The sequence below is a fragment of the Macaca mulatta genome, chromosome 14, assembly GCF_049350105.2.
Source record: "Macaca mulatta isolate MMU2019108-1 chromosome 14, T2T-MMU8v2.0, whole genome shotgun sequence".
In the NCBI taxonomy this organism is placed as follows: Eukaryota; Metazoa; Chordata; class Mammalia; order Primates; family Cercopithecidae; genus Macaca; species Macaca mulatta.
The window spans coordinates 77,586,388-77,612,528 of record NC_133419.1 but is presented as its reverse complement, the minus strand read 5'-3'; the positions used below and the strand labels follow the sequence as shown (position 1 = coordinate 77,612,528).

Genomic DNA, 26,141 nt, shown 5'->3' with positions numbered 1-26,141 from the left:
GAGTGCTAACCAGGCCCCTGAACCTCAGGTCAAGCTCTTTTGTACACACTCGCCTGCCCCTACCTGTCCTGACAGCCCAGTCCTGTCTCAGAACAGCCTTAATGTGCTGTAAAGCCCATGCCCATCCCTCCGCTAGGAGGTGCCAGAGGGGTCTTCACAGTGCGGTACAAACTGCCCAATCACGAGCAACCAGGCAGGCCACTTCATGTCTCTTCACTTCCAGTGACCCGCAGGGAAGCTCCGGCCCCTCTCCTTCCCCTCTGTCTGTCTGCGTCTCCATGCGGCCCTCCTCACCTGCTGCTGGACACGGCCATGATCTCTGGGAAGGACAGCTCCAGAAGTACCTGCTCCTGCTCATCCACAAAGTACACGCCTGTCCAGTTGACAGCCACGATCACATCGTTCTTGGGGAGGCTGGGGCCTGGGGTCGAGACCAAGGCACTGAGAGGCAGGCCTCCCACCCCTAGGCCCAGCTCTTCTCAGTCCTCATAATGGCCAAGGAGGTGGCAATACACTGATTTCTGTTTTACAGATAGGGAAACTGAGGCCCAGAGAGCACAAACTCGCTATGTGACAAAACCCAAAGTGCAATAGGAAGAGAGTGTTGAATTGGGAAACTGGTTTGGGTCCCACTCCTGCCACTGGTCTTTGTGCAGCTTTGAACAAGTCCCTGCCCTGCACTGAGGTGGGATCTGGGGCGGGGTTGGACTGAGACCCAGGGTTCCCTCCGGCCCTGGTACTTGGTGGTTCTGTGAACAGCAGCATCAGCACAGGGCCTGGCACAGAGCAGGTGCCCAGTAACGATGGCCCAAGGACGGCTGAGCCAGTGGCCTGTGTGGGCCACCCTGTTCTATACACAGTACGTGCCTTAATGAATCAATCCTCACTCAGTTTTTCAATCTTATGCACCACCGAGCACATAAGATGTGCCATGGAGTCGCTACTGGGTGTTGGGGAGGCAGGACCCACTCAGCAGCATTGACCAGAACAGACCAAGCAGCCAGCAGGCAAGAGTTCCATTGACGGGGGCCCCTGGCTCAAGCCGCTTCCCTCCCCTGTTGTGGGCTGGAGCTACAGAGCAAGGGAGTGGGAGCGTCGCAGGCTGGGGGTACCTGAGAATTTGTAGGCTTCATAAAACCTGGAGAAGAGTAAGGGCCACTTAAAGCGGGCGTAATTGACCACATCCTCTTTGACCTTCTGGGCATCAGTTCTCCTCTGGGCATAAATCCCCTGGAGGGAAAAAAGGGACAGAGGGACACAAGACAATGTACAGGTGAGTTTGCTCTAAAAATCAGCTGCTGCTGCCTTCTAGCTAGGAGCAGCCTGGGGCTCCTGCACCTCCTGTGCATCATGGCCTTGCCCTGCTCCCATCTGTCTGCAGCCACCCTGTCCCCACCCTTCTCATTCATCAACATCAGCGAGCACTTTCGAGTGCCACCTCTATGCAGGTGCTGCGGCCCAAAGTCAGAGAAAGCATAGCTGCCCCTCCAGGGAGTTCCCAGTTGAGCAGAGACAGGGAAGCAAGGATTCCAGCCAGAGCATGTGGGAGGCCCAAGGTCCCGGGTCAGTGCAGACTGCAGACTGCAGACTGGGAAGAGAGGGAATGGGGACACAGCGTGGGAAGCCAGGTCCTGGCGGACTGTGAGTGCAGCCACAACTGCAAGAAACTGATCTGGTGAATCTGGGAGTTAGAAAGATCAGTGTGTCCAGGGAGAACTGGACCCTGGAGGTGAGGTGATCTGTGGGGGGTGCTGCCGTGCTCTTGGTAAGATACAAAAGCACCAGCATTGTGTTTCTCTAAAAATACTTCCCCAAGCGCTAGTGAGAACTCTGGGGTTCTGGGGTAGCATTGGAGGGGTCAGAGTGAAATCCTGGTTTTTATAGTATGTAGACACAGGAATAGGTAAGAGTGGATGTGTATGCCAGCTCACAGACGGCCCCATCTCCACCCATAAGAGAGCCCATGAGGGGTGCCATCCTGAGAGCAGTGAGAATTCAGAGGCAAATGGCTCAATGTCATCAACCCAAGCTCAAATGACTCAGAGAAAATACATATGTAGGCAGAGAGACAAATCACTGAGCAAGTGTGGCTAGCATCCAGTGAATCTGGGAAGTGAAGTGCACACAGCAGTCCTACTTTCTTGAATGTGCAATTTCTCCATAAGTTTGAAATTATTTCAAAATAAGATGTTTTCAAAACACCTCTGTTATGGACTGAATTGTGTGCTTCCTTCCCCCACCCACCATATTTGCATATTAAAGTCTTCACCCCCAGAATGTAACCTTATTTGGAGATAAGATTTTTTTTTATTTTTTATTTTTGAGAAGGAGTCTTGCTCTTGTCCTCCAGGCTGGAGCACAATGGCACAATCTCAGCTCACTGAAACCTCTGCCTCCAAGGTTTAAGTGATTCTCCTGCCTCAGCCTCCCGAGTAGCTAGGATTACGGGCACCCACTACACACCTGGTGAATTTTTGCATTTTTAGTAGAGACGGGGTTTTGCCATGTTGGCCAGGCTGGTCTCGAACTCCTGACCTCATGATTCACCCGCCTTGGCGTCCCAAAGTGCTGGGATTACAGGCGTGAGCCACTGCGCCTGACCCAGAGATAAGGTCTTTAAAGAGGTCACTAATGAGATCTTTTGGGCGGGCTGTAATCCAATATGTCTGGTGCCTTTTTAAGAGGAGGATATTTGGACTCAGATGTGCATGTGCACACGTCACCGTGTGGTGACAGATGGAGAGGATGGCCATCTGCAGGCTGAGAGGAGAAGCCTCAGGAGAAAGCCCCTGCTGACACCTTGATCTCGGAGCTCCAGGCTCCAGAACTGGAAGGAAATACATTTATTTCTGTTGTTGAAACCACCTAGTCTGTGGCACTTGGTTATGGCAGACCTAGAAAATGAACAATGCACCCTCCCACCCTACAAAAACTGTGATTCACAACTGTCCATTCTAGGAGGGCCTGGCCCAGGGCTCCGGGTCAGATACTCTGAGGAGCTTCAGTCCAGGAGAGACCCAGCTTAGCTGTGGGCTCCAAAGGGCAGAAACCGTGTCTGTCCAACAAAGGGCTGTGTCTCCAGGTCCTGGTGCCCAGCACATGACAAGCACCCAAAATAAAATGAATGCATAATAATAGCACCCCACCCAGGACGTACCACATGCCACAGTGGCAGTGAGCCCCGAGGAGGCCCTCACGGAGGTGGGGGTGGAGGCTGCAGCTGTTTGGAAGGCAGCTGGACAGGCTGCAGTGACTGCCGGCACGTGAGGGCCAAGGGAGAGGAGGTGCCTGAGGATGAAGGGCAGGGGTCTCACATGAGGGACAGAGGGGTGGCAGGGAGGAGACGCTCCTCCTCTGAAGTGGGGTTCAGGGGGGTGAGGGCCTCAGGGGAAGCAGGCTGGCGCAGGGGGCACTTGGGACTCAGGGAGAGGCAGAGGCTGGTGGGGAGCTGACTAGAGAAGGCACACGGTCAGGTGGAGGCGGCACAGGGCTCCCGGGTGAGGACGGAGGCCGCGAGGTGGAGGGGTGAGACCGCGGGCCTGTGGTGCCCTCAGACTATGGAGCCCTCGACTTATGTGCAGGGACAATTCTCTTGCACAGCTAGACCATGGAGATGAGGAGGCCCTGGGTCCCCTACCAGCAGCCAGTGCTCCCACCTTCTCTTCATCTGGATACCCCTGCTCTACTTGGGCAGGCTCTTAGCTTGGGAGGGAACCACTCATGGCTGGTTATGGGCCTGGGCTCCAAGCAAGCGGGTCAAGGGGGCCTGTCCCTAAAGCTCCCCAGGCAGGAAGTTGGGCTGGAGTTCTTTTAGGAAAAAGGAGGTACAATTCCTAAAGCTCTGTCTAGCGTCCACCACCTCTCCTAAGCTGCAGCTCTGGAAGCTGTAGCACCAACAAGTGGCTGGCACAAGACCAGGAAAGGGGCCCCAATACCCATGGCCCCACAGAGGCTGCAGGGTTAAGTCTGATCCCCTCTGTGTGCCTGGCACACAGATGGCAGGAGAATGAGTGAGCTGATGTCCAGTGAGGAAGGGCCACTGGGAGGTGGGAGGTCAGGTGCCATGCCATCTCCCGCAGCCCCAACAGACAGGTTCAGATGAGGACTGGGACCTCCTTGGTTGTTCAGGTCCACATCCCTTCTCTAAGACTCCTCCCAGCCCTTCACCTTCTTGTGGGCGGCAATGGCCAACTGGGCCCACTTCTCCAGCGTCTTCAGGGGTGTGATCTCGCGGTCGGGGATGTAGGTGGGTACGAGGTTCAGGAGGCGCTCCAGGATCATCTCAGAGCCATAGTCCACAAAGTACTGCTGGGAGGCCAGCTCAGCCAGGTCGTCCTCCTAGGTGGGGGGAGGCCTAGGTCATGCATTGGCCCAGGCCCCTCCAGGAAGCCCTTCCACACCACCAAAGGCTCCAGGCCCCTCTCCTGGCCCTGACTCCTGTAGCTCTCAGAGCCTGGCTTTTGGGACCCAGGCTTCTCATTGATTCACCAGGGAATTCTTGTCTGCTCAGAGGAACCATGAGCTCCCCAAGGGCAGGGCCACACCCTCACCTTGTCCTGGGTCCCTTTCGCACTGGCATGGAGCTGGACTCTGCCCAGGGGCACAAAAAGTGACTCAAAGAAAAAAGCCAGCCCATCGAGCAGCCACTGCACACTCAGCCCTGTGAGACAGTGACCGGAGCTGACAAACAGCAGAAGAGGAAGCATCTGCCCTAGAGAATGGGAGACACCTGGGGTCTGCTGGAGGGGTCAAAGTGAGGGGAGTGCATCACTGTGACTGCCTCCATCACCATCGTTAAGCACTTGGGGGATGGTTAAAGTGGTTAATAGATGGCAGGATCTACTGTAGAGGGTTCAGAGAACCAAGTGGCCATTGGACATTTGCCCCTTCTCTGCCTGGCCTGGTGCACAGCAGCCCCAGTGATGCCTACCTAGGACTCCCCAGAGCTCCAGCAGCAAGGGCATAGAGAAAGGCTTTTGGGGGTCTTGAAGGCAATAGATATTTTCCAACCAGTTTGAAATATTTCAGAACTTTAGCAACTGATGTGGCTATACTAATGCGCTCTGCCTGAATATTTGCTTACCACCACCAATACCACCATTATCATCACCACTGTCACCAACAAAACTACCACCACTACCTCCACCATCACCACCATCACTACCAACAACACTATCACCAACATCATTACTGCCTCCACCATCACCACCACCACCAACAACAACACTATCACCAACACTATCACCAACATCATTACTGCCTCCACCATCACCAACACCATCACTACCAACAACACTGTCATCACCAACACCATCACTACCAACAACACTGTCATTGTCAACACCACTATCACTACCTTTACCATCACCATCATCACTACCAACAACACTGTCATCAACACCAGCACTATCACTACCTCCACCACCACCACCATCACCGACATCATCCCTACCTCCAATATCACCACTGTCATCAGCACCAACAATACCATCATCACTAACATCACTACCTCCACCATCACCAACACCATCACTGCCTCCACCCACCATCACTACCATCATCAGTACCAACACCATCACTACATCCACCATCACCACCAACCATTATCACTGTCTCCACCACCACCAACACCATCACTACATCCACCATCACCACCAACCATCATCACTGTCTCCACCACCACCATCAACACCATCACTACATCCACCATCACCACCAACCATCATCACTGTCTCCACCATCACCATCAACACCATCATTACCTCTACCAATGTTACCACCACCAACCATCCTCTTCATTTCCATCACCTCCTTTCTTATCCCTCCCTCACAATCACCAACAGAACCATAGCTACCATTACCATTATCAAAAACAAAACAACCATATAACTCCTGTCCTCAGAAGGAGAAAAAAGAATACACATTTGCAAATTCTGATCCCAAGGAATGGCTGTCTTTCTCATTTAGAGCAGCGCTTACTAGACACACTTAGAACAGTGCAGCAGGTCCTGAGGCACGTCCTCTGTAGCATGCACAGTCACTACAGCAGTGTGGGGGTCTCCTCCACTGGCGAATTCAGGACATGCTCAGAAGCCCTTGCTCCTGACATCTCACCTCACCTCCTGAGCCCCCTGAAGTAGGTGGTGTTCATCCAGGAGCCTGGAGAGTGCCCAACTGCAGTCAGGCTCACCTCAGCCTAAGCTAATGATGGCTCACAGAGGAGCACTCAGCCCAAACGTGGAAAACAGCAGGCTGTGAGCCAAGCCAGCCTGGCAAGAGATTCCCTTCCACTCACCTTCTCACACCTGTACTCCCCAAACTTGACTCCTCGCACCACCTGCTGGTAGATAAGGTTGGTGGCCACGTTGTCCTCAGAGGGGCTGTGCCAGGGTGTGAAGACCTCTTTGCGGAAGAAGAGCCTCCAGGGGGCGTTGCGCTCCTGGGCACCCTGCTCCTTGGCATACTGCTCGCACTGGGAGATGGCGTCCATGACATGGTCGCTGCCGCTGCCCAGGGAGGATACCTGTGGGCACAGCGGGGAGGGGAGCAGGCACAGAGTCAGGGAAGGACTATGAGGAGCCTCGACGGTGCCAACGGTCAGTTCAGACAGAAAACCGAGGCCCAGCGAGGGGCAGGGACATGTCCAAGGCCCCCAGGAGGCAGACCAGATCCCAGCCTTGGGCTCTGAGCAGCACCCCCACGATTGCCTTCCTAGCCTCAGTTCTGGGCACGGTGATGTGAGAAGTCCCATTTTCTAGTAGAAGTGGGAAACTGAACAGAGTACCTGGAAACACAGGAGCATCGGTGAGAAAAATCCAGGCAAACTGTGTCCAGCAACATGGTACCTCCCCTGGGCTTGTGGGCGGGGGCCCCTCTGCTGAGCATGATGTTGCTGGGGGTGGAGGCAAAATCACCCAAGCCCCAGGTCCCGCTCAGCTGAGGAGGCTCTAGCCTTCAAGGCGAGTCTGTGGGCTGTTCACGCCCCAGCTGCTTGAGGGCAAGTGTGAAGGAACTCCTGTTTGCTAAGGAGTTTCTCCATCAGACGCCATAGCAACCTGAGAGGGAATTCCATTCCCATCTGCATGCAAGGGCTGCGAAGCCCTCCCCTCGGCCTGTGCCATGCTCTTCCTTCAGCACCAGGAGAGGATTCACTGGGCCTGGGGACACAGGACTGAGGACATCCTACTGCTGGGTTTTCCCTTGGGTGCCGAAGAGCTCTGTTTTTGTTTTTTTTTCTTTTGAGACAGAGTCTCACTCTGTTGCCTAGGCTGGAGTGCAGTGGCGTGATCTCAGCTCACCACAACCTCCGCCTCCTGAGTTCAAGCGATTCTCCTGCCTCAGCCTCTTGAGTAGCTGGGATTACAGGTGTGTGCCACCAAGTCTCGCTAATTTTTGTTTTTTTTAGTAAAGACAAGGCTTCACTACGTTGGCCAGGCTGGTCTTGAACTCCTGACTTTGTGATCCGACCGCCTCAGCCTCCCAAAGTACTGGGATTACAGGCATGAACAACCGCACCTGGCCGAATTCTCGGCAGTCCTAAGGAGTCAGGCAGAGCCGATTAGCGCCGGCTCAGGGGAAACCGAGGTGCTCAAGGGTGAGTAGCCCCAGCCAGTAGGTGGCAGCACTGGCGGCCTCGACTGGGGCCGGGAGGAGGTGCTTCTGGGCGGCCATACCTTGTCAAACAGGGCAATGTAGAGGGAGAACCCGAAGCGGTCCTTGAGAGAGATCTTGTCGGCCAGCGCGTTGCAGAGCTCCTTGGCCGTGGTTGCCGAGTCTGTCAGCAGGGTCTTGGTGGTCCCGTCCATGAATGTCACGGGCAGCATGATTGGCTTCTTGGACTTGGTGGCCTGGAAGTGCCCCAGGAGGGTTTGTGGAGTCCCTTCCCTTCAGACCTGCTCGCCCCTCTGGACTTTGGCTCTCTGATTTCTGTGGGGTTGGAGCTGCCCCGGCGCCCCAGGCCTCAGCACCTCACTGGGACACTGCTTGTCCCCGTCACAGGTGTCTAGGGAGCCCTGCTGTGCACCCCACCCCAGTGGACCTTTAGGACCCCTGAGTCAGGGCCTGGGGCTGGGAGTTCAGGCGCTGCCACAGGCCCGGGGTCTCTGCTATCACTTCATATAACCTTCACCATGTGGCAGGTAAAGGCATTGAGACACAGAGGGAATCTCCTTTGCCCAAGTTGTCTTGACCATAAGGCCAGCAAATGGAGTCCCTCATCCTTTGGGGGCTTTTCTGTTCTGATGGGCCTGGGGTTCCAGAACTTGAGGGTAGGTGCTTGAGGAACCACAGAGTCTCAAAGTGGGGAATGTTTCTGGGGCACTCGAGTGCACTGGACACACACACACGCACTCACACACGCATACACACATGCACACACACACTCTTGTGCACATGCACACAAGCACGTGCACACACACGCACGAACCTGCAGCTCCAGCCAGCTAGGCGGCTGTGTCCGTGTCCCATTGACAAAGGTCCTCCTCAGACGCTCCTCACAGTACGGGGCGTAGCCGGGCGGGCCCCCGTGGATGAAGTTCCGCAGGTACTGCAGCCAGAGCACCCGCTGAGGCGGCCCCACTGCAGCCCTGGGCCTCCCCATGTGAGTAGTGAGGGCAGCCACCAGGCCCTCCCCAGCACTTGGAGGCCACTCCTCCAGGCCAGGCTGCTTTCCGTGGCTTCCCTACTCTCTCAGATCCACCGCCTATTTCCAGTCACATCTGTGGCCTCCCCCACCTCCCCCAGCTCAGCCTAGCGGCTCCTCCCCACACCCCTTCACAGCACCAGCCAGTCGGGTTGGTCCTGCCGTGACCTGCTCCACTCTGACCCCAGCACCCAGGGCCTGCCCCAAGGCGAGGGTGCAGAGGGCCTGGGACACGCTCCTGTCAGACTCAGCCCCTCCTAAGTAGAATGGGGCTGAGGGGAGTGTGGGGCAAAGCGGTGGCTGCCTGAGGGGAGGAGATGCCAGGAAGATGGGGCTCAGTGGGGGGTGGCCAGGTAGGCCTTGTGACCAGGCCCTTTGGAGTCCCTGACTATTGCTCTCCCCGCAGTGCTGGGACAGGGCCCAGCTCCCCTTCCCGCTCCAGGAGGCCAGGCACCTTCCTACCTTGACAAACTTCTCGGAGGGGGCAAAACAGCCCACGCAGAGAGACACGAGAATCCAGCCCCGGGCATAGCTGCTCTTGGAGGGGTTGTGGGTCAGCTGCTTGCTGATCTGGCAGTAGATCTCATCCCTGGGCAGGCAGCAGGGCAAGGGAGGGGGAATCACCCAGAGGAACAGCCCCAGTCCCCACCTCCTCCCAGCAGCCGGTGGTACACGACACAGCTGTCCTCTCTAACTTGCCAAGACCACCCAGGAGGAGGCAGAGTGAGGCTGGGTGGCAGGGCTGAGCCAACGGCTGGGGTCTGGCTTTGGAGACAGGATCATCAGGCATAAAGCACCTCCCCAACCCCAATCCAGTTCCCACAGCCAGGGCCCCACCCTCCAGGGTGGTGCGTATCCTGCTCTGGGCTCAGCAGCCACAGCCACAGGTGACCATGCTAATGAGAAGCACAGTCCCCACCTCTGCCTCCTTCCTAACCAGCTGGTGACTGAGGCAGATGAGTTCACCTCTCTGATCCCAGCCCATAGTCACGGCAGCAGGTGCAACTTCTACCCATGGCAACGGACAAAGCAGAAACAGGAAAAGCGTCCTGGGGTGTCACTGGGGGATGGAATGAGTAGGGACTTTGTCTCTGGTATGTTTCTGTAATGTTAGAATATTTAAGGGGCCATGTATGACTTTTGCAATGGGATGAAAACAATTAAGGTAATTTTTTGGTGTTCATTTTAAAGGAATCCTTACAAGATTGCTGTGAAAACGAATGAGCCAAGGCTTATGATGCACCTAGCACAGTGCCAGACACAGTGAACCCCTCACAAATGCCAGCTGCAATTATTGCTGTCCTTGTTCTTGGGAATGGTTCTTCTCCTCTGCAACCTGGGTGCTCTAAGACTGCAGCCTGCCTGTTCAAGGGCAGAACCCCTGACGATGCAGTGACCGCCAGGGGGCACCCACTGCTGCTCTTCTCTCCCAAAGGACAGGGCTGGGATTACCTAATTCAGTGTCTCAACAGTTTTGAGAGTTTATAATTTCAAAGTAAATTCTGAAGTTACTCATTTTTTTATGATAAATGAGAACATTTATAACACACACAACCTGCTCACTGTCTAGATCCCAACTATCTCATAAAACAAAGGTAATTTTAAATTTCCAAATAGTAGGAAGGGCAAAGTCTCAGAGCAGTCCTTTAAAGAAAACAAGTTTTGCTTTAGAAACATCCCTCCTGTTCCCACCTTGCCACAGACTAGTGAAACATTATCACCTGCAGCTAGGAGTCTCCCTTCACTTTACAGATGGGGAGACAGAGCCTGAGAATAGGGAGGGATTCACCGTGTGAGGCCCCTCAAGGAGTTGACACCCCAGCCTTTGGACTCTTGGTTCAGAGCTCCTGGCACTGTGTTTTCTAGAAGTGTCAGCTTTAGGTATGATGGTGAGATAATTTGGAGGCAAATTCTTGCCCCTGAGACATACCTGCAGCAGCTGCTTTTCCTCCTGTTGGCGGGTGGCCCTGGGCAGTGTGGCCACCCTGGTGAGGTAGTGACTAGGCTTGGGGAGATAAAAACGGGGGTCTGATAGGAGGCAGGAGGCCTAGTGACCCCTGGGCAAGTCTCTTCCCTACTCTGGACCTCAGTTTCCCATCAGGAAAGTGGGGCTTGGTCCCTGCCTCGTCCTGCTGTCCTCCCAACCAGTACACACACATTCATGGCATCAGCTCTCCCGACAGACCTGTCCTGTGCAGAGACTGTTCTCAGAAAAGTCCTAGCCCTCCTCTCATCAGCTGACTTGATTTTTTTGGTGGCTCCTGGTAACTCCTGGGTCTTCCTTTCAACTCCCCAAAACCCCAGGGACCTGGGTAAAGGCCTCTCCTGGCCCTGTGGGGAAGGAGGTACTTGCAGGATGCCCAGGCATGTGGCCCACAGTAACCCTGACCATGGGCCTGGGGTGGGTGACTCGAGGTGAGCTGGCGGCAGGGGAGTTAAAGCAGGAAATGCATGTTGGATGATGATGATCAAAGCTACCATCTACAGGGCGCTTACTATGCTCCAGGTCTGGTGCTACACACTTTCCATAGCTTTATCTTCCCACAAGCCTGTGTATGAGGTAGCTGCTGCAGGCACACCTCATTTTACTGTACTTCACTCTATTACACTTTGGAGACATTGCATTTTTTACAAATTGGTTTACAAGGACCCTGCATGGAACAAGTCTACCAGCATCATTTCTCCAACAGCACGTGCTCACTTCACGTTTCTGTCACATTTTGGCAATTCTAGAAATATCTCAAATTTATTATTATATTTGCTGTGGTGATCTGTGATCAGTAATCTTTAATGTTACTAATGTGGTTGTTTTGTGCACCGTGAATCGTGCCCATAGAAGATGGCAAACCTAATTGATAAATGTTAGATGTGTTCTGACTGCTCTACCCACCAGCCATTCCCCCATCTCTCTCCCTCTCCTCAGGCCTCCTGATTCCCTGAGACACATTCATATTGAAATTAGGCCAATTAACAACCCCACGATGACCTGTAAGTGTTCAAGTGAAAGGAAGCTCACACATTTTTCACTTTTAATCAAAAGCTAGAAATGATTAGAGAGTAAAGCATGTTGAAAGCCGAGATAGACCAAAAGCTGGGCCTCTTGTGCCACGTAGTTAACCAACTTGTGAATGCAAAGGAATAGTTCCTAAAGGACATCAGAAATGCTACTCCAGTGAATACACAAATGATAGGAAAGTGAAACAGCCTTATTTGCTGATATGGAGAAAATTTTAGGGGTCTGAATAAATCAAACCAGCCACAACATTCCCTTAAGCCAAAGCCTAGTCTAGAGGAAGGCTCTCTCTTCAATTCTCTGAAGGCTGAGAGAGGTGAGGAAGTTGCAGAAGCTAAGTTGGAAGCTCACAGAGATCGCCTCATGAGGTTTAAAGCAAGAAACTGTCTCCAAAATGTAGAAGTGCAGGGTGAAGCAACAAGTGCTGATGGAGAAGCTGCAACAAGTTTTCCAGAAGGTCTAGCTAAAATCACTAATGAAGGTGATTACACTCAACAACAGATCTTCCATGGAGATGAACCAGCCTTCTATCGGAAAAAGATGTCATTTAGGACTTTCATAGCTAGAGAGAAATCAATGGCTGGCTTCAAGTCTTCAAAAGACAAGCTGAATCTCCTGTCAGGAGCTAATGCACTGCTGACTTTCCATTGAAGCCAATGCTCAGTGACCATTCCAAAAATCCTAGGGCCCTTAAAAATGATGTACAAGGAGGCCGGGCGCGGTGGCTCAAGCCTGTAATCCCAGCACTTTGGGAGGCCGAGACGGGCGGATCACGAGGTCAGGAGATCGAGACCATCCTGGCTGACACGGTGAAACCCCATCTCTACTAAAAAATACAAAAACTTAGCCGGGCGAGGTGGCGGGCGCCTGTAGTCCCAGCTACTCGGGAGGCTGAGGCAGGAGAATGGCGTAAACCCGGGAGGCGGAGCTTGCAGTGAGCTGAGATCCGGCCACTGCACTCCAGCCTGGGCAACAGAGCGAGACTCCGTCTCAAAAAAAAAAAAAAAAAAAAAAAAAAGATGTACAAGGGGCTGGGCACAGGGGCTCACGCCTGAAATCCCAGCACTTTGGGAGGCTGAGGCGGGTGGATCACAGGGTCAGGAGTTCCAGACCAGCCTGGCCAACATGGTGAAACCTCGTCTCTACTAAAAATACAAAAATTATCCAGATGTGGTGGCAAGTGCCTGTAGTCCCAGCTACTTGGGAGGCTGAGGCAGGAGAATTGCTTGAACCCAGGACGTGGAGGCTGCAGTGAGCCTAGATCATGCCACTGCACTCCAGCCTGGGCAACAGAGTGAGACTGTCTCAAAACAAAACAAAACAAAACAAAAACAAACAAACAAACAAACAAAAAGAATGATGTACAAGGAGATGAATGTTATTTTCATGCCTGCTAATGCAACATCCATTCTGCAACCTATGGATCAAGGAGTAATTTTGGCTTTCAAGTCTTATTTAAGAAATACATTTGATAAGACTATTGCTGCCATAGATAGTGATTCCTCTGGTGGATCTGGGCAAAATCAGTGAAAAAGCTTCTGGAAAGTATTCACAATTCTCGATGCCATTCAGAACATTCATGATGCATGGAAGGAGGTCAAATTATTAACATTAATAGGAGTTTAGAAGAAGTGGATTCCAACCTTCATGAATGACTGAGGAGCTCAAGACTTCAAGAGGAAGTAACTGCAGATGTGGTGGAAATAAATAGCAAGAAAACTAGAATGAGAAGTGGGGCCTGAGGATGGGACTGAGTTGCTGCCATGTCATGATCAAATTTCAGTGGATGAGGAGTTGCCTCTTATGGATGAGCAAAGCAAGTGGTTTCTTGAGATGGAATCTACTGGTGAAGATGCTGTGAACATTGTTGAAATGATAACAAGGGATTTAGAATATTGCATCAACTTGATAAAGCAGCAACAGGGTTTGAGAGGACTGACTCCAATTTTGAAAGAAGTTCTACTGTGGGTAAAATGCTGTCAAACAACATTGCATGCTACAGAGAAATTTTGTGAGAAAGAACAGTCCATTCATGCAGCAAATCTCACTGTTGTCTTATCTTAATAAATTGCCACAGCCACCCTAACCTTCAGCAACCACCACTCTGATCAGTCAGCAGCCATCAACATCAACGCAAGACCCTCCAGCAAATAGATGCAACTTTCAGATGACTGTTAGCATTTTCAGCATTATTTTCTAATCAAGGTGTCTACATTTTTTAGACATAATGCTATTTCATACTTCATAGACTATAGTACAGTATAAATATGACCTTTAAATGCACTGGGAAGCCAAAATATTTGTGCTGCTCTCTTTATTGTGATACTTATTTCTGTGGCCTTCAACTGAACCTGCAGTATCTCCAAGGGATGCCTGTTTTATGATTCCCCCTTTACAGACAAGGAATCAGAGGCTTAGAGAGATGAAATAACTCCACCAAGGTCCTAACTCCACCAATTAGCTCCCAGCAAAGCCAAACTCAGGCCTGCTTGCTTTATCTCTTGCTAAGTTGACAGAGGCACCACTCAGCCATCAAAAGACTTTCAGGCCCCGGTGCCCCCGCCTCCCGGCACTGACCGGAGAGCTGGCCGCAGGATGCCATTGCCGATGATGAAGTGCAGCTTCTCCAGGTTGGAGGTGGGCCGGTCCTCCAGCATGCTGTTGCCCTGGACCGTGGACTCCCCGTCATGCAGCCTCTTGGTCACCTGGGCCAGAGGGAGAGGACAGGGAAGGTGAAGTCAGGGGCATTCCCCTGCCAGCCAGGGCACCAGCACCCGCAGCTGCCTGCTCCCCAGAAAGCAGAATCTAGGGAGTGAGCAGAAGAACTGGGCTCCCCAGCACCGCCATTACCCCTGCCACGTGCACAGCAGATGCTGGGCCAATAACTGGCCCACATAGCTGGGGCACACTGGCCCGGCGCCACCCACTTCTGGGGACAGAGCTCCTCTGCCGTCTCCTCGATACCCTGCACCCCACCCCCCACCCCAGGGAGGTCCTCTCAGCCAGGACAGGGACCTGCTTCTGACTCCAAGCGGGACCCCTATCTCCCTGGGGTGGCCCCCCCATAACTGTGGGTTCTGGAGTATACCCCAGGTTCTAACCACCAGTCACCATCACCCTGTCACCAACACCCTTAGCCCCAAAGTGACCAGGCTCACACTGGCTCTTATGAGATGTTTCTCCTCTCTCATCCCACATAGCCCACAGCACAAGCCCCAAGCTCTGCCCAGAGGAGGTAGGGTGAGTGAGAGGTGAGCGGCAGGAGTGGGTGGTACAGACAGGGAGCACCATGGAAGGCCCTCGTGTCCACCGAACACCCTCGGCTGCCATTTTCACCTTCTTCCCAGGACCCCACGGAGTGGGCGTTTCCTTCCTTGGGTCCCTTGAATATTAAGTGGCAGAGAAAGTATTCAAATCTGAGGCCACACACGTGCAAGGTTGGATTTGTGCCTCAGGTGGGGACAGGACAAGGGCAGAGGTAAAGTGGGAGCCCCTGACCCTGCAGGGGAGGAGCTGGGGAGGCTTCCTGGAGGAGGTGATCCCAGGCAGAGAAAGGAGGAGTTTCAGGCAGAGGGACTGGCATGTGCAAATGTGGGGATGGGGGCCTGGCCCCCAAGGCTGTGAATGCCTTGGTTTGTGTCTGCCTCTCCAATGCATCCTCCCCTGCCACACACACACCAGCCTGGACAACCCCAGAGCACAAGGGCTGGGAGAGTGCCCAGAAAAGGCAAGGTGACTGAAGAATTAATTCAAATAAATTAATCCCGTTCATGCTCCATGAGCACTCTTGTTCCACAGAAAGCTCCCACACCTCAAAGGTCCTTGGACCAAGTGCCTTGGGTCTGCACCCTGGCTGGAAGTGTGTTCCCTCTCACCTGTGCTGCTACCAGCCTCCCCTGCTCAGTGCCCTCTGCCAGGAAGCCCTTCCCCACCCCAGCCTAAGATCTCACCCTCTTCAGACAGTCCTGTCTGCCTGATTGCCCACCAACCCACCCATGCTGTCCCGTCCCTGGCCAGCCAAGACCCCTGAGGACAGACAGTGTCCACTCCTGCTCCTGCTCCCATGGGCCCCCAGCTTAGCTGTGCTCCAGCCTACCCCACTTAAGGCAGCCACCTGTGGGCTGCCAGACCCCCAGTGTCTGCCCTCACCTCCTCTGTGAGCTTGGACTTCTTTTTCAGAGTCAAATGCACCAGCTTGTGTCTCACACTGCTCCTCTTCTGGCCCTCAGGGAGCTGGGCCTGCAGGACCAGCAGGGATCAGGGTCAAGTGGCTGAGCAGAAAGCAATGACGAGACCCCCAACAGCAAGACTTTGTGGGGAACCATCTCGCTTCCATGTGAGGCTTACAGGGTGCCCCCCACACTGGCACCCTCTACCTGCTCACCCTACCCTTGCACCCCCACCAGCCAACTGGCAGTCAGGAAAACAGACTCAGAAAAACACAGTATGGGAGCTGGCTCCAACTGCAAAGCCCCCGTCTGCTCTGCTGTGAGGCCCCTCAGTTACGGTCAGCACTTCACAGTTTATAAAAGTTTCACATATTTCTTCCCACAAGTAGACAAAGGAGGGTGGCAGGCAGGGGTTGGTGAGGCAGAGATGAATTATAGGATCCTTTTTCTGTGGAGGAGCCCAAGGCTGGCGATGCCAGTAACCCTCCCTGTAGGCCTGGGAGGGACATCAGCCAGAGGGCACCTTGGCCTCACCTCACCCTCGCCCTGCAGGGCCTGCAGCTCCCTCTTGTACGTCTTCTTGCCCAGGGTCTCATAAATCTTGGTCATCACAGGGATCTTCTCGCTGCCATCACTCATGGCTGTGTGGTACTTGGGCTCCGGGAGGTCCCCCATGAAGCGGAGGATGGTGATCCAGACCGCCAGGGCTGCCTGGGGCAGAGCGTGCATGTCAGAGGCCAGAGCAGAGGACATTGCTAAAGCTGTCAGAATGACCTGGTGGTTTGGGGAGAGGGCTGGAGACACCCCCTCCTGCATGGTGAACCCTTAGGCTGGGTGCCACAGTGAAGACTATAGTCAGACCTGGTCCCTGGCCCCCAGGGACCCACCACCCTCATCACCTATGGCCACCAGCAGCAGCAGAGTCCACAGCACCAGCCCTGGCCCCACCCAGCAGTGACCTAGTGGCAGGCAGGCCTCACCAGCTGGTCACCCTCGTCGTCATGGTAGAGCAGTGGCTGTTTGAGTGGCCGCCGGGTGTAGGAGTGCGTGGTTGTCCCCTGGAAGTAGGTGGCAGCAAACTTGGCAAATTTATACTCAGAGAGGTCCTCCTCATCCTCGTCAGGCAGGGGCAGGGCTGCATCCAGGTCCTCCTCCACCATCTCCCTCCGCCCTCGCTCCAGGTCCTGAAGGAGACAAGAGGTATGTCCTGGAGTCCCAGCTACTCGGGAAGCTCAGGCAGGAGGATCACCTGAGCCCAGAAGTTCAAGTCTGCAGTGAGCTATGATCACACCACTGCACTCCAGCCTGAGCAACAGGGTGAGACCCCATCTCAAAAAAAAAAAAAAAAAAAAACCTGAGAATGGCCTTGGAGAGGGACAGGACCCAGTTCATCCCGGCTACCCACTGCTCAGAGGGGCTGGGCGGGCTTTAAGGCCAAGGGCACAGGAGGAGGGAGGATCAGCCCAAGTCGTGTGGGGGCCTCTGGAGCCCCTGTCCCCAGCCTGGTACCTCAAAGCCACTAGGTGCCTGGCCCTCCTGGCCTGGCAGGCCACCTGAAGTCCCCAGGAAGCCAAACATCTTGTCCACCATGTCTGAGTGATTGACGGGCTCGTGGCGGGCCCTTTCCATCTGCTCTAGGAGCTCCTTCTTCCGCCGAGCAGCCTCCTTCTCCTTCAGTTCCCGCTCGGCGTCCTCACGAGCCAGCTGGGCCAGGCGCTCCTGGGCAATTGGGGTGACACAGAAGACACAGGGTCAGCCCCGGTGCCACAGCCTCAGGGAACAAGCTCTCCCTGGGAAGCCCCTGCAGCAGCCAGGGCCTCGGTCCCCACCTCCTGACCGCCGGGGAGAATGGAGCCTCCGACTTCCCCACCTCTGGGCCACTCAGAGGCCTCTCAACAGGCCAAACAGCAATCTGCTCATCCTTCAGGGCTCTCAGGGAGCCACCTCCTCCAGCAGCCTGCTCCATGGGGACCACACCCCACGGCCATTGGCTTGAGGCTCTAGACCAGGGCCGCCCAATAGAAATACAATGTGAGCCACCCATGCGGTAGCCATGTTTTAAAAAGCAAAAAGGAATAGGTGGGATTAGTCGTAGTAATATATTTTATTTAACTCAATATTTCCCAAATATTATCTTAGCATATAATCCATATTACAAAAATAATACTGAGATATTTTATATTCATTTTTTCCCCACCAAGTCTTCAAAATCTAGTGTGTACTTCACAATTACAGCACTGTGTCATTCGGATGGACCACACTGCAAGTGTTCGGTTGCCACTGTGGCTGATGGCTCTCTACCGGGCAGCAGGGCACCCTCGTGCCGTCAGCTGGCTTGGGCTTTTATCAGGGTGTTCTCTCCCAGCTAGAAAGGGGCTGCTGAGGGCCTGGGTCTCTTCCTCTGGAGCCACCACAGCCCTCGGTCCTTTTGCATGGCACAGGACCAGGTGCCCAGTGAGAGCTCAGGCAACGCTGGCCGAGTGGGTCTAGTGCAGCCACTCTGAAGGGTGGAAGGAAGGCTGCGGTGCCGGGTGACATGAGCAGCCAGACGAGGCGCCTGGAGGCTCTCGGCTCACCTGATGCTTGCGCTCTGCCTCCTCCTTGGCCTTCTTGGCACTCATCTCCTTCCGGAGCTTCTCTTCCTCTGCCAGCCGCATTTTCTCAGCCTCGAGGCGCCGCAGGTACTGAGGGAAGGGGGCATCCAGGGGGCATGGAAATGTGTGTAGCTGTTGTTGCAGGGATTCCTGCCAGCTCCACCCACCCGACTCTGAGTTCTAGAACTGGGCATGACTTTGCCAAATAATTTGGCAGATAGGACAAGTGAGGTAACCAAGAAATTCTCTAGGTTACCCAGCGGGTTGGAGGCACCACTGATCCTAAAGCCCGGCCAGATCTGCCCCGGTCTCTCAGAGATTCCCAAGAGTGACTGAGGTCCCAGCCCTGCCCTTGGCCAGGAGGATGGAAATGAGGGTATGGTCCCAGGTTTGTGCACTCCTCAGAGCAGGCATAACCACAGGTCCACCCCATAGGTCCCGCTTCCTGGCCAACACCTGAGGGTGATACGTGGACACTCCCCACCCAGGGGTCAGAGGTCTGCTGATTGGCTGCTACGGACTTGCTCCCTCACCTCAGCCCTGAGGCGTTGGTGCAGCCTGCGGGCGATCATGCCCCGGGCATAGGCCTGCACGGTAAGCACAGCCCAGAGGCGGTGGCGGAAGGCCTTGCGCACCAGATAAGCGCGGCAGCGGGCCTGGAACTGGATGATGCGCTGGCGGGCCAGGCGGTACTGCTGGTGCAGCTTCCGGGAGCGGTGTAGAGCCTGCAGCCGCAGGAAGCCCAGACGCATCTGCAAGGACAGCCACCCCGTGCTCAGAGCCTGCTGCCCCATTCTAGACTGACCCTGCCTGCAGAAGCTTCCACGGCACCGGCCTCCACTCTCAGACAGGCACCCCCAGAAGGCATGGCCCCGTCTCCTCTCAGATTAGGCCCCCCCCCCATCGTTAGAAAGTTCTGTTTCCTCTCAGACAACATATTTTTAGGTGACCTTGACTCTCCCTGAGTTGGGCCCCCCTGAGAGAATACTAGATCAGGAGCTGCAACCAACCAGTCTGCTTCCCATCCAGCCCCGACAAGCCCTAAGCCCAGCTGCTGCACAGAGGTCCATGTGACCCAGCCACTCCCAGCCCCATCTGAGATCTCTCATAATCCCAGAGTGCTCCCAACACCCAAAAACACTCCAGAAGGAGAACAATACACATTGCTGGCCAGCTGGAAGAAGCCACAAGAGCCAGATTCAGACTTTGGGCTGGAGGAATGGTAGTGGCTGGCCAGGGCAGTGGCAGGAGGCCAACGAGGTCAGGTTGTGCTGCCTGGGTGCAGGCCAGTCCCGCTGCCATGGCAGCAAGGCTGGGTTCAAAGGCCTGTTGGGGCAAGAGAAGCCCATGGGGAGGCTCACCAGCCCGTAGTTCTTCCTGCAGTTGTGACCCCGCCAGTGCCTCTGGATCAGCGTGGCAGCGTTCTTCAGCTTCAGGAAGTTAGACCTGAAACAGTGGGAGTGGCGCGGGTAAGCAGTGTCCAGAGGCAGCCAGGGCACAGGTGGGTTTGGGATCACAAGGGCATGCTGAGTCCTGGCTCTACGACTTCCTAGCTATGTGACCTTGGGCAAGGCACATAACCTCTGTGCCTCAGCTTCCTCATCCATACAATGCGTAGAATAATGCTTGCCCTGCCTGCCCCACAGGCCTGTCACATAAGCCTATGAAGGTAGACATTCAAAAGGTATTTGTTGAATGAATAAATGTATGAAAAAATAAGTAACTAAAATAATATAAAGATTAAAAGCTTTGAACAGTCTAACTTCCTCATTTTATACATGAGGCAACTGAAACTTGATAGGTTGGGACCAGAGCCTGTGTCTTCTGACTGACCCTAAGTGAGCCCATTGCTGTTCCCCCTGCACACAGCAGGCTGCTTCTGCAGGAAAACAGTCACCTTTGGCCTGATAGAGGACAGAGACCACGCACAGACAGCAGGGGTCTGCTGAATGTAGAAATAAATAAAGGAAGAGTGAAGGATGGGTATGTCAGTGTGCATGTGGGCCAAAAAGTCAATGCTTGGAGACACACATAAGCAAATGAGCAACTGTGGGAATGGGTGGGTGGGTGGATGGATGAATGGATGAGTGAATGGGTGGGTGGGTGGGGGGATGGATGGATGGATGGGGGAATAGGCGGGCGGATGGATGGATGGATGGATGGATGGATGGATGGATGGATGGATGAATAGGTGGGCAGATGGATGGATGGATGGATGGATGGATGGATGGATGGATGGATGGATGAATAGGTGGGCAGATGGATGGATGGATGGGTGAATAGGTGGGCAGATGGATGGATAGATGGATGGATAGATGGGTGAATAGGCAGGCGGATGGACGGATGGATGGATGGATGAATAGGTGGGCGGATGGATGGATGAACGGATGGATGGATGGATAGGTAGGTAGGTGGGTGGGTGAATGGATGGATGGATGGGTAGGTGAAGGGAGAGAGTGACCATATGAACTGCAAAGGGGTGTGTTGCAGGATTTTCGCAGAGCTTTTTTTTTTTTTTTTTTTTTTTTTTGAGACGGAGTCTCGCTCTGCCGCCCAGGCTGGAGTGCAGTGGCCGGATCTCAGCTCACTGCAAGCTCCGCCTCCCGGGTTCACGCCATTCTCCTGCCTCAGCCTCCCGAGTAGCTGGGACTACAGGCGCCGCCACCTCGCCCGGCTAGTTTTTTTTTGTATTTTTAAAGTAGAGACGGGGTTTCACCATGTCAGCCAGGATGGTCTCGATCTCCTGACCTTGTGATCCGCCCGTCTCGGCCTCCCAAAGTGCTGGGATTACAGGCTTGAGCCACCGCGCCCGGCCGATTTTCGCAGAGCTTTAATCACATTTTGGAGTCAGTCCTGCACATTTGTGAATTGTCACAGGTGTACAGATATCCTTTACATAGAATATGAGACACATTTTGTATTCATAATTTATAAAATCTCAAATTTCCTCTGTGCAAAATTTCATCAGCATCTGAAATGAACAGTGGGTCCACATGTGAGTCTCATGTATCTACATGTGAATGTGCGTACGTAGGTGAATGTATTGGATTATTTGGCTTACATGGCACAATGGGTCCATGTAAATCATGTATCTATATTCCTCTGTGTTTACATGATCATGTGTGCATGCTGTGCATGTGTGCACTTGTTTCATAGGTGAACATGTTTTTTTCCTAGTGTTCATGCGGGCAGAGCAGAGGAGAGCCAAACACCACACGTACACCTGTATGTGGGCTGAGGAGGGGAGGAGCTGGTGGGAACACGCACCTGTCTTTGAACCCCCGGATGACCTTCTGGAGGAGGATGACTCTGTCAGTGATGGCTTTGTCCCGCTCCACTTCCAGCAGCATGTCATGGTGGTCCTAGGAGGCAGAGCTCCTGAGCAGCACCCCACAAGGTCTCTAGAGCCACCTGCTCAGTCCCAGCTGGGGCCTCTCTTCCTTCACTGGGAGCCCAGGTCTAGAACTCAGTTGGGTCCCATGAGCTCCCAGCTGGCTCTGGCTCCTGGGGCAGCCTCCCACAGCCACCAGGACAGAGAGGGGTTGTGGCTGTTTCCCAGAGGCCCAGGCAGGACAAATGGAGCAGAAGGTGCCTAGTCTCTCTGGATGGGGTCGGAAGGCCCAGTACGCACACACACCGGCTTCTTCCCTATCATCAATCTGCCCAAGCCCCCTGCTTCTAGACGCCCCTGTCACATCAGTCCCTCACCTGGGCTGGGCTGTCGCCATTCCTCTCCTGAATCTTGGCAGCAGCCTCCTAACCAAAGGTCTCACGGCCTCCCTGGCTCCCTCTCCGGCCCTCCACAAGCAGCCAGAGAGACCCTCCTAAACACAACCTGGATGGTGACCCTACAGTGACACCTCATGGTTCCCCAGGTCGAGCCTGGGTTCCTCACCCTGGCACTCAAGGCCACCCATGATCCAGGGTGTCTGCCAACTTTTCCAGCCCTCTCTCCTCCTCACCCAAGACCCCAACCCTCACTCTAGTTGGACAAAACTTCATTGGTTCACTTAATACATAAGAATTGAACGCCTCCATGTGCCGGCACTGTGCTAGGTGCTGGGGAGGGGAGGGGCTGCCACAATGAACCAGGGAGACATGGCCCCTGCCCTTGGGGAGGGTAGAGTTTCATGAGGGAGCCACATCCATCAGATAATCACAGACACACAGGGCCCTGACAGAGGAGATGCTCAGCTAAGGCATTCTGAATGAATGAATGAATGGATGAATGAGCATATCTAGCCTCTCAAAACCATGGCCATATTGGAAGAACCTAGCAGTGTAAGTCAGGGGCTGATGGCGCTCCTCCGAGTTCCCTGGCATTAGATGCCATCGTGATTCCTGCCTTCCCCACTTTGTCCACACAGGGGCTTGGCATCAGACCCCCCCAGACTGGAAGCCCTGCTGCCTGCTTCCTAGCTGCCTGGCTTCGGGCAACTGACTTCTCTCTGAGCCTGTGAAACGGGTATATTTTCTTCTCCACAGGACTGTTTCAAGGATTAAATTAGCTCATGGATGAAAAGCCCCCACCCAGCGCCTGGCACATGGAATATGCTTTCTGGCTGACCACTGTGGGAGGCACAGGCAGGGAACATTCATCACATCTTGCTAATGAGGAAATGCAGGTGCAAGGAGAGAAAGGGCCTAGCCTGAAGCCCCTTGGCTGGAGAGGATTTAAAAGAGGCCACAGGCTCCCTCCAGTTCAGAGCTGGTTCCTGTCCCTCCTGCAGCTGTCCTGGAGTGTGCAGGCCCCACCCCCCACACCAGAGGAAGGAGCCCTGTCATCCGGGACAGCCAGAAATCTAGCACAGCGGAAATGCAAATGGGGAAGCCCAGCGCTGGGAGCTCGCACTGTCCCTGCTGTGGCTGCCCTGCCACTGCCAGCTCCCAGCCATTTCTCCAAGGCTGTGACTCCGTGACTCCCACAGGCCCTGCTTCCTGCTTCCCTCCCCAGCTGCCCAGGCAGCAATGGGAGCTGAGCTCCCTACAGAGTGATGGACAGGTGGAATGCTGCGGACCCCAGCATGGGATGGACCCTGCCAGGCAGGAAACCACAGGAAGGAACCTAAAGATACACTCAAGAGACCCCACACAGGGACACCCCAATTTACAGATGGGAAAATGAGGCTCAGAAAAGGCCCCAAGGCAAGCAGCACCCCCGCCTCCCTGCTGTGGGCCTGACAGCCAGCCCGCCCCTGGCATGTGCTTTGTAACCTGTGGTCAGTGCGCTGACCCTGCTCCCAGGTGGTAGATGATCTCAAACACCACTTACCCTTCCCCACCGGAGAGACCAGATCCCACCTGCTCCTCCAGCCACACCATAGCCCGGCAGGAAGGATCTCAAAGCCCCAGCACTGCCTCCCTCTCCCGAGCACCCCAGCCCACATGATGGGAATTCACAGTGCCCCAGGGCAGCCCAGGGAAGCTGTGCTCACCTTCAGAAAGATCTTGGTTTTGCCTATCTGCCAGTCATCGTGGGTGCCCAGCACAGTCTCAGCCATGCGCTGGCACGTCCCGCGAAGGTCACCCTGGAGTGGGGATGGGGGACACAACGGAATGGGCAGTGTCTCCAGTGGGAAGGCCCCCGGAGTGTCCCTGAGGCTGGGAGGCAAGGCTCTTCTCCAGCTCTGCCCCTGACTCAAAGTGTGACCTCAGCTGGGTCCTGCCTTCTCTGAGCCCGTTTTCTCCTTAGCTCAGCTGGATGGTATGATTGCAAAACCCTTTCTCACAACTGACATCCAGGGCCCGCGTGGCAGCCCTGGTCTTGTTCCTTACACCACCATGTGTGAAGTCCTCACTAGGTGAACATGGCAACTGAAGCCTACTGATGCATTCCAAGACCGGACCCCCAATTTTCCATGCTGTACCTGAGAGGATGAGCAGATGTCAAGTCCCGCTCACAGTCCTGATAAGAAAATTGGGATCCTTGCCCAGCCAAAGCTGGGACCCTCCTCTCCTGCCCTCTGTGCACTCAGCCCTGTACCTGCTTGTAGGCTGGCTTCACACCCGGCAGCAGCACGCGGTACCGCTCCACGAACTCCACGAAGCTGTAGCGGATGGGGTAGCCAGCTCGGCGGATTCGGATGGTCTCCATCATCCCTGAGTACCGCAGCTGGCGCACACACAGGTGCCGGTCAAACAGCTGCCGGGCAGACAGACAAGGGCATCAGGGCCAAGGCTCCTGCTGGGAGGCAGCCCTGCTATGCACTTGACCAACCCAGACAAAGGCTCAGAAAGGCCAAGTCCACATGGCACGGGAGGAGCAAAGCTGGGACAGGCACCTGGATCTGCAGCTCAAATCCACAAAATAGCATAAAGTGAGGCCTGTTGTGGCGGAGTTGTGTGCTTTGGAAGCACACAGAAGACATAGATTAATTCCTCTTGGGACACCCAACAGGCAAGCTTCATGGAGGAGGCGTCTTTATCCCCCTAACGCTGACAGGAGAGAGAGTATTCCAAGGCTGGAGGGGGTAAGCCTGTGCAAAGGTGTGGAAGCCTGAAAGCGCAGGACTTTGTTGGGAATCTTGGGGGAGCTAGAGAGGCTGGTCCAGGCCAAGTTATGGCTGTGCAGGTGAGGGGTGCTCTGCACAGCCCCAGGGAGGACCTTTCACACTGCAGCTATCGTACATCTGTGGTTATTCAGACAACGTTCTAGCTGCCTTGAGGAAGCAGCACATTTTTCAAAGGGCCCTGGGGTTTGGTTGGTGGAGGGGCTGGGGAGAAAGAGTACAAGGCAGGTGCTGGGCTGTGAGGCTGTGGGGCTCTGTGAGGGCCTCATCTATGGATGCTGGAAGCCAGGGAAGGTTTAGAGCAGGGAGAGACTGGGCCAGGTCTGCATTTGAGAACAATGTCACTGGGGTCCAGGGGAGGCAGGACAGGAGGCGAGGGAGGCAGGAGACCCTTGAGGAGGCCGTTGCCAAGGCCCAGTACACAAATGCTAAGGACTGGCCTGAGGGAAGGGTCCCACTTCAGAGCCAGGGAGACTGTGCCTGACTGCCCTGGTCTCAGTCCCCTACACCCCCTGCATTACAGGGAGAGCTCACTGGAGCCCTCTGCGAACCTCAGGCCCCTGCAGACCTGAGTCCTAAAGGGGTCAGGCCTCATCCACTTCGGCGAATGTTTTCCAGGCAGGAGGCGGCGGGAGGGGACAGTCTTGCAGCCTGTCAGCTTCCGGAGCCTGTTTCCTCTCTCTCCGGGCCACTTTCCCCGGCCTTCCTTCCCTGCGCAGATCCCGAGGCCCCAGCTTCCCCTGCGCCTCCCTGCAGGCCTCTGGGTAAACAACCCTCCCAGAGCCTGTGCTGGGGAAGGAGAGGGCTCGCAGCGAGGTGGCCCCAGCCTGAGCCCCTTAACCTCCCTGAGCCCCCAGTCCCACATCTCTAACCTGGGACCGCCACAGTCTCTTTCTCACGGGCTGTTTGAGAAGGCTGAAGGAAGCTGTGGCCTGTCCATCCAGCCTATGCTGGGCACACGGAAAGGGCCCAACAAATGTTATTCAGAAAAGTCAAGAATGAGAATATCCCAACCAGATGGAGGCATGGGGGAGGCTTCCAGGAGAAGGTGGTGGTTGAGCTGGGCCAAAGGAGAAGGGGACTTTCAAAGAAGCATCCCTAGCAAGAACCACAGCTGCCAATCACTGGGCACTTGCTGGGGCCGGGCATCTGCAAGCATTATTGCATGGAATAGTCTCAGGAGGTAGGGATGGTCAGTCCCATTTCCATGTATGA

The 26,141-nt window shown here is 54.6% G+C and overlaps 1 protein-coding gene across 13 annotated transcripts in view; it reads right to left on the bottom strand.

The window, feature by feature from the left end:
• Window positions 1-26,141, bottom strand: part of MYO7A (myosin VIIA) — an 85,923-nt gene that overhangs the window by 16,291 nt on the left and 43,491 nt on the right. For all 13 annotated transcript variants that reach the window (XR_003722704.2, XR_013404196.1, XM_077963951.1 and 10 more), the window contains 18 exons: window positions 24,401-24,559; window positions 23,853-23,945; window positions 21,685-21,779; window positions 19,779-19,863; window positions 18,951-19,169; window positions 18,400-18,507; window positions 17,333-17,542; window positions 16,804-17,007; window positions 16,358-16,534; window positions 15,804-15,893; window positions 14,232-14,359; window positions 9,104-9,230; window positions 8,426-8,545; window positions 7,674-7,847; window positions 6,296-6,523; window positions 4,168-4,338; window positions 1,113-1,230; window positions 295-421 (listed from right to left, as the gene is read on the bottom strand). Coding sequence is in view for 11 of the 13 variants with exons in the window: in XM_077963951.1 (XP_077820077.1) it covers window positions 295-421; window positions 1,113-1,230; window positions 4,168-4,338; window positions 6,296-6,523; window positions 7,674-7,847; window positions 8,426-8,545; window positions 9,104-9,230; window positions 14,232-14,359; window positions 15,804-15,893; window positions 16,358-16,534; window positions 16,804-17,007; window positions 17,333-17,542; window positions 18,400-18,507; window positions 18,951-19,169; window positions 19,779-19,863; window positions 21,685-21,779; window positions 23,853-23,945; window positions 24,401-24,559 (2,633 nt within the window). In the remaining 2 variants the exon portion in view is untranslated. The remainder of the gene's footprint in view (window positions 1-294; window positions 422-1,112; window positions 1,231-4,167; window positions 4,339-6,295; window positions 6,524-7,673; window positions 7,848-8,425; window positions 8,546-9,103; window positions 9,231-14,231; window positions 14,360-15,803; window positions 15,894-16,357; window positions 16,535-16,803; window positions 17,008-17,332; window positions 17,543-18,399; window positions 18,508-18,950; window positions 19,170-19,778; window positions 19,864-21,684; window positions 21,780-23,852; window positions 23,946-24,400; window positions 24,560-26,141) is intronic.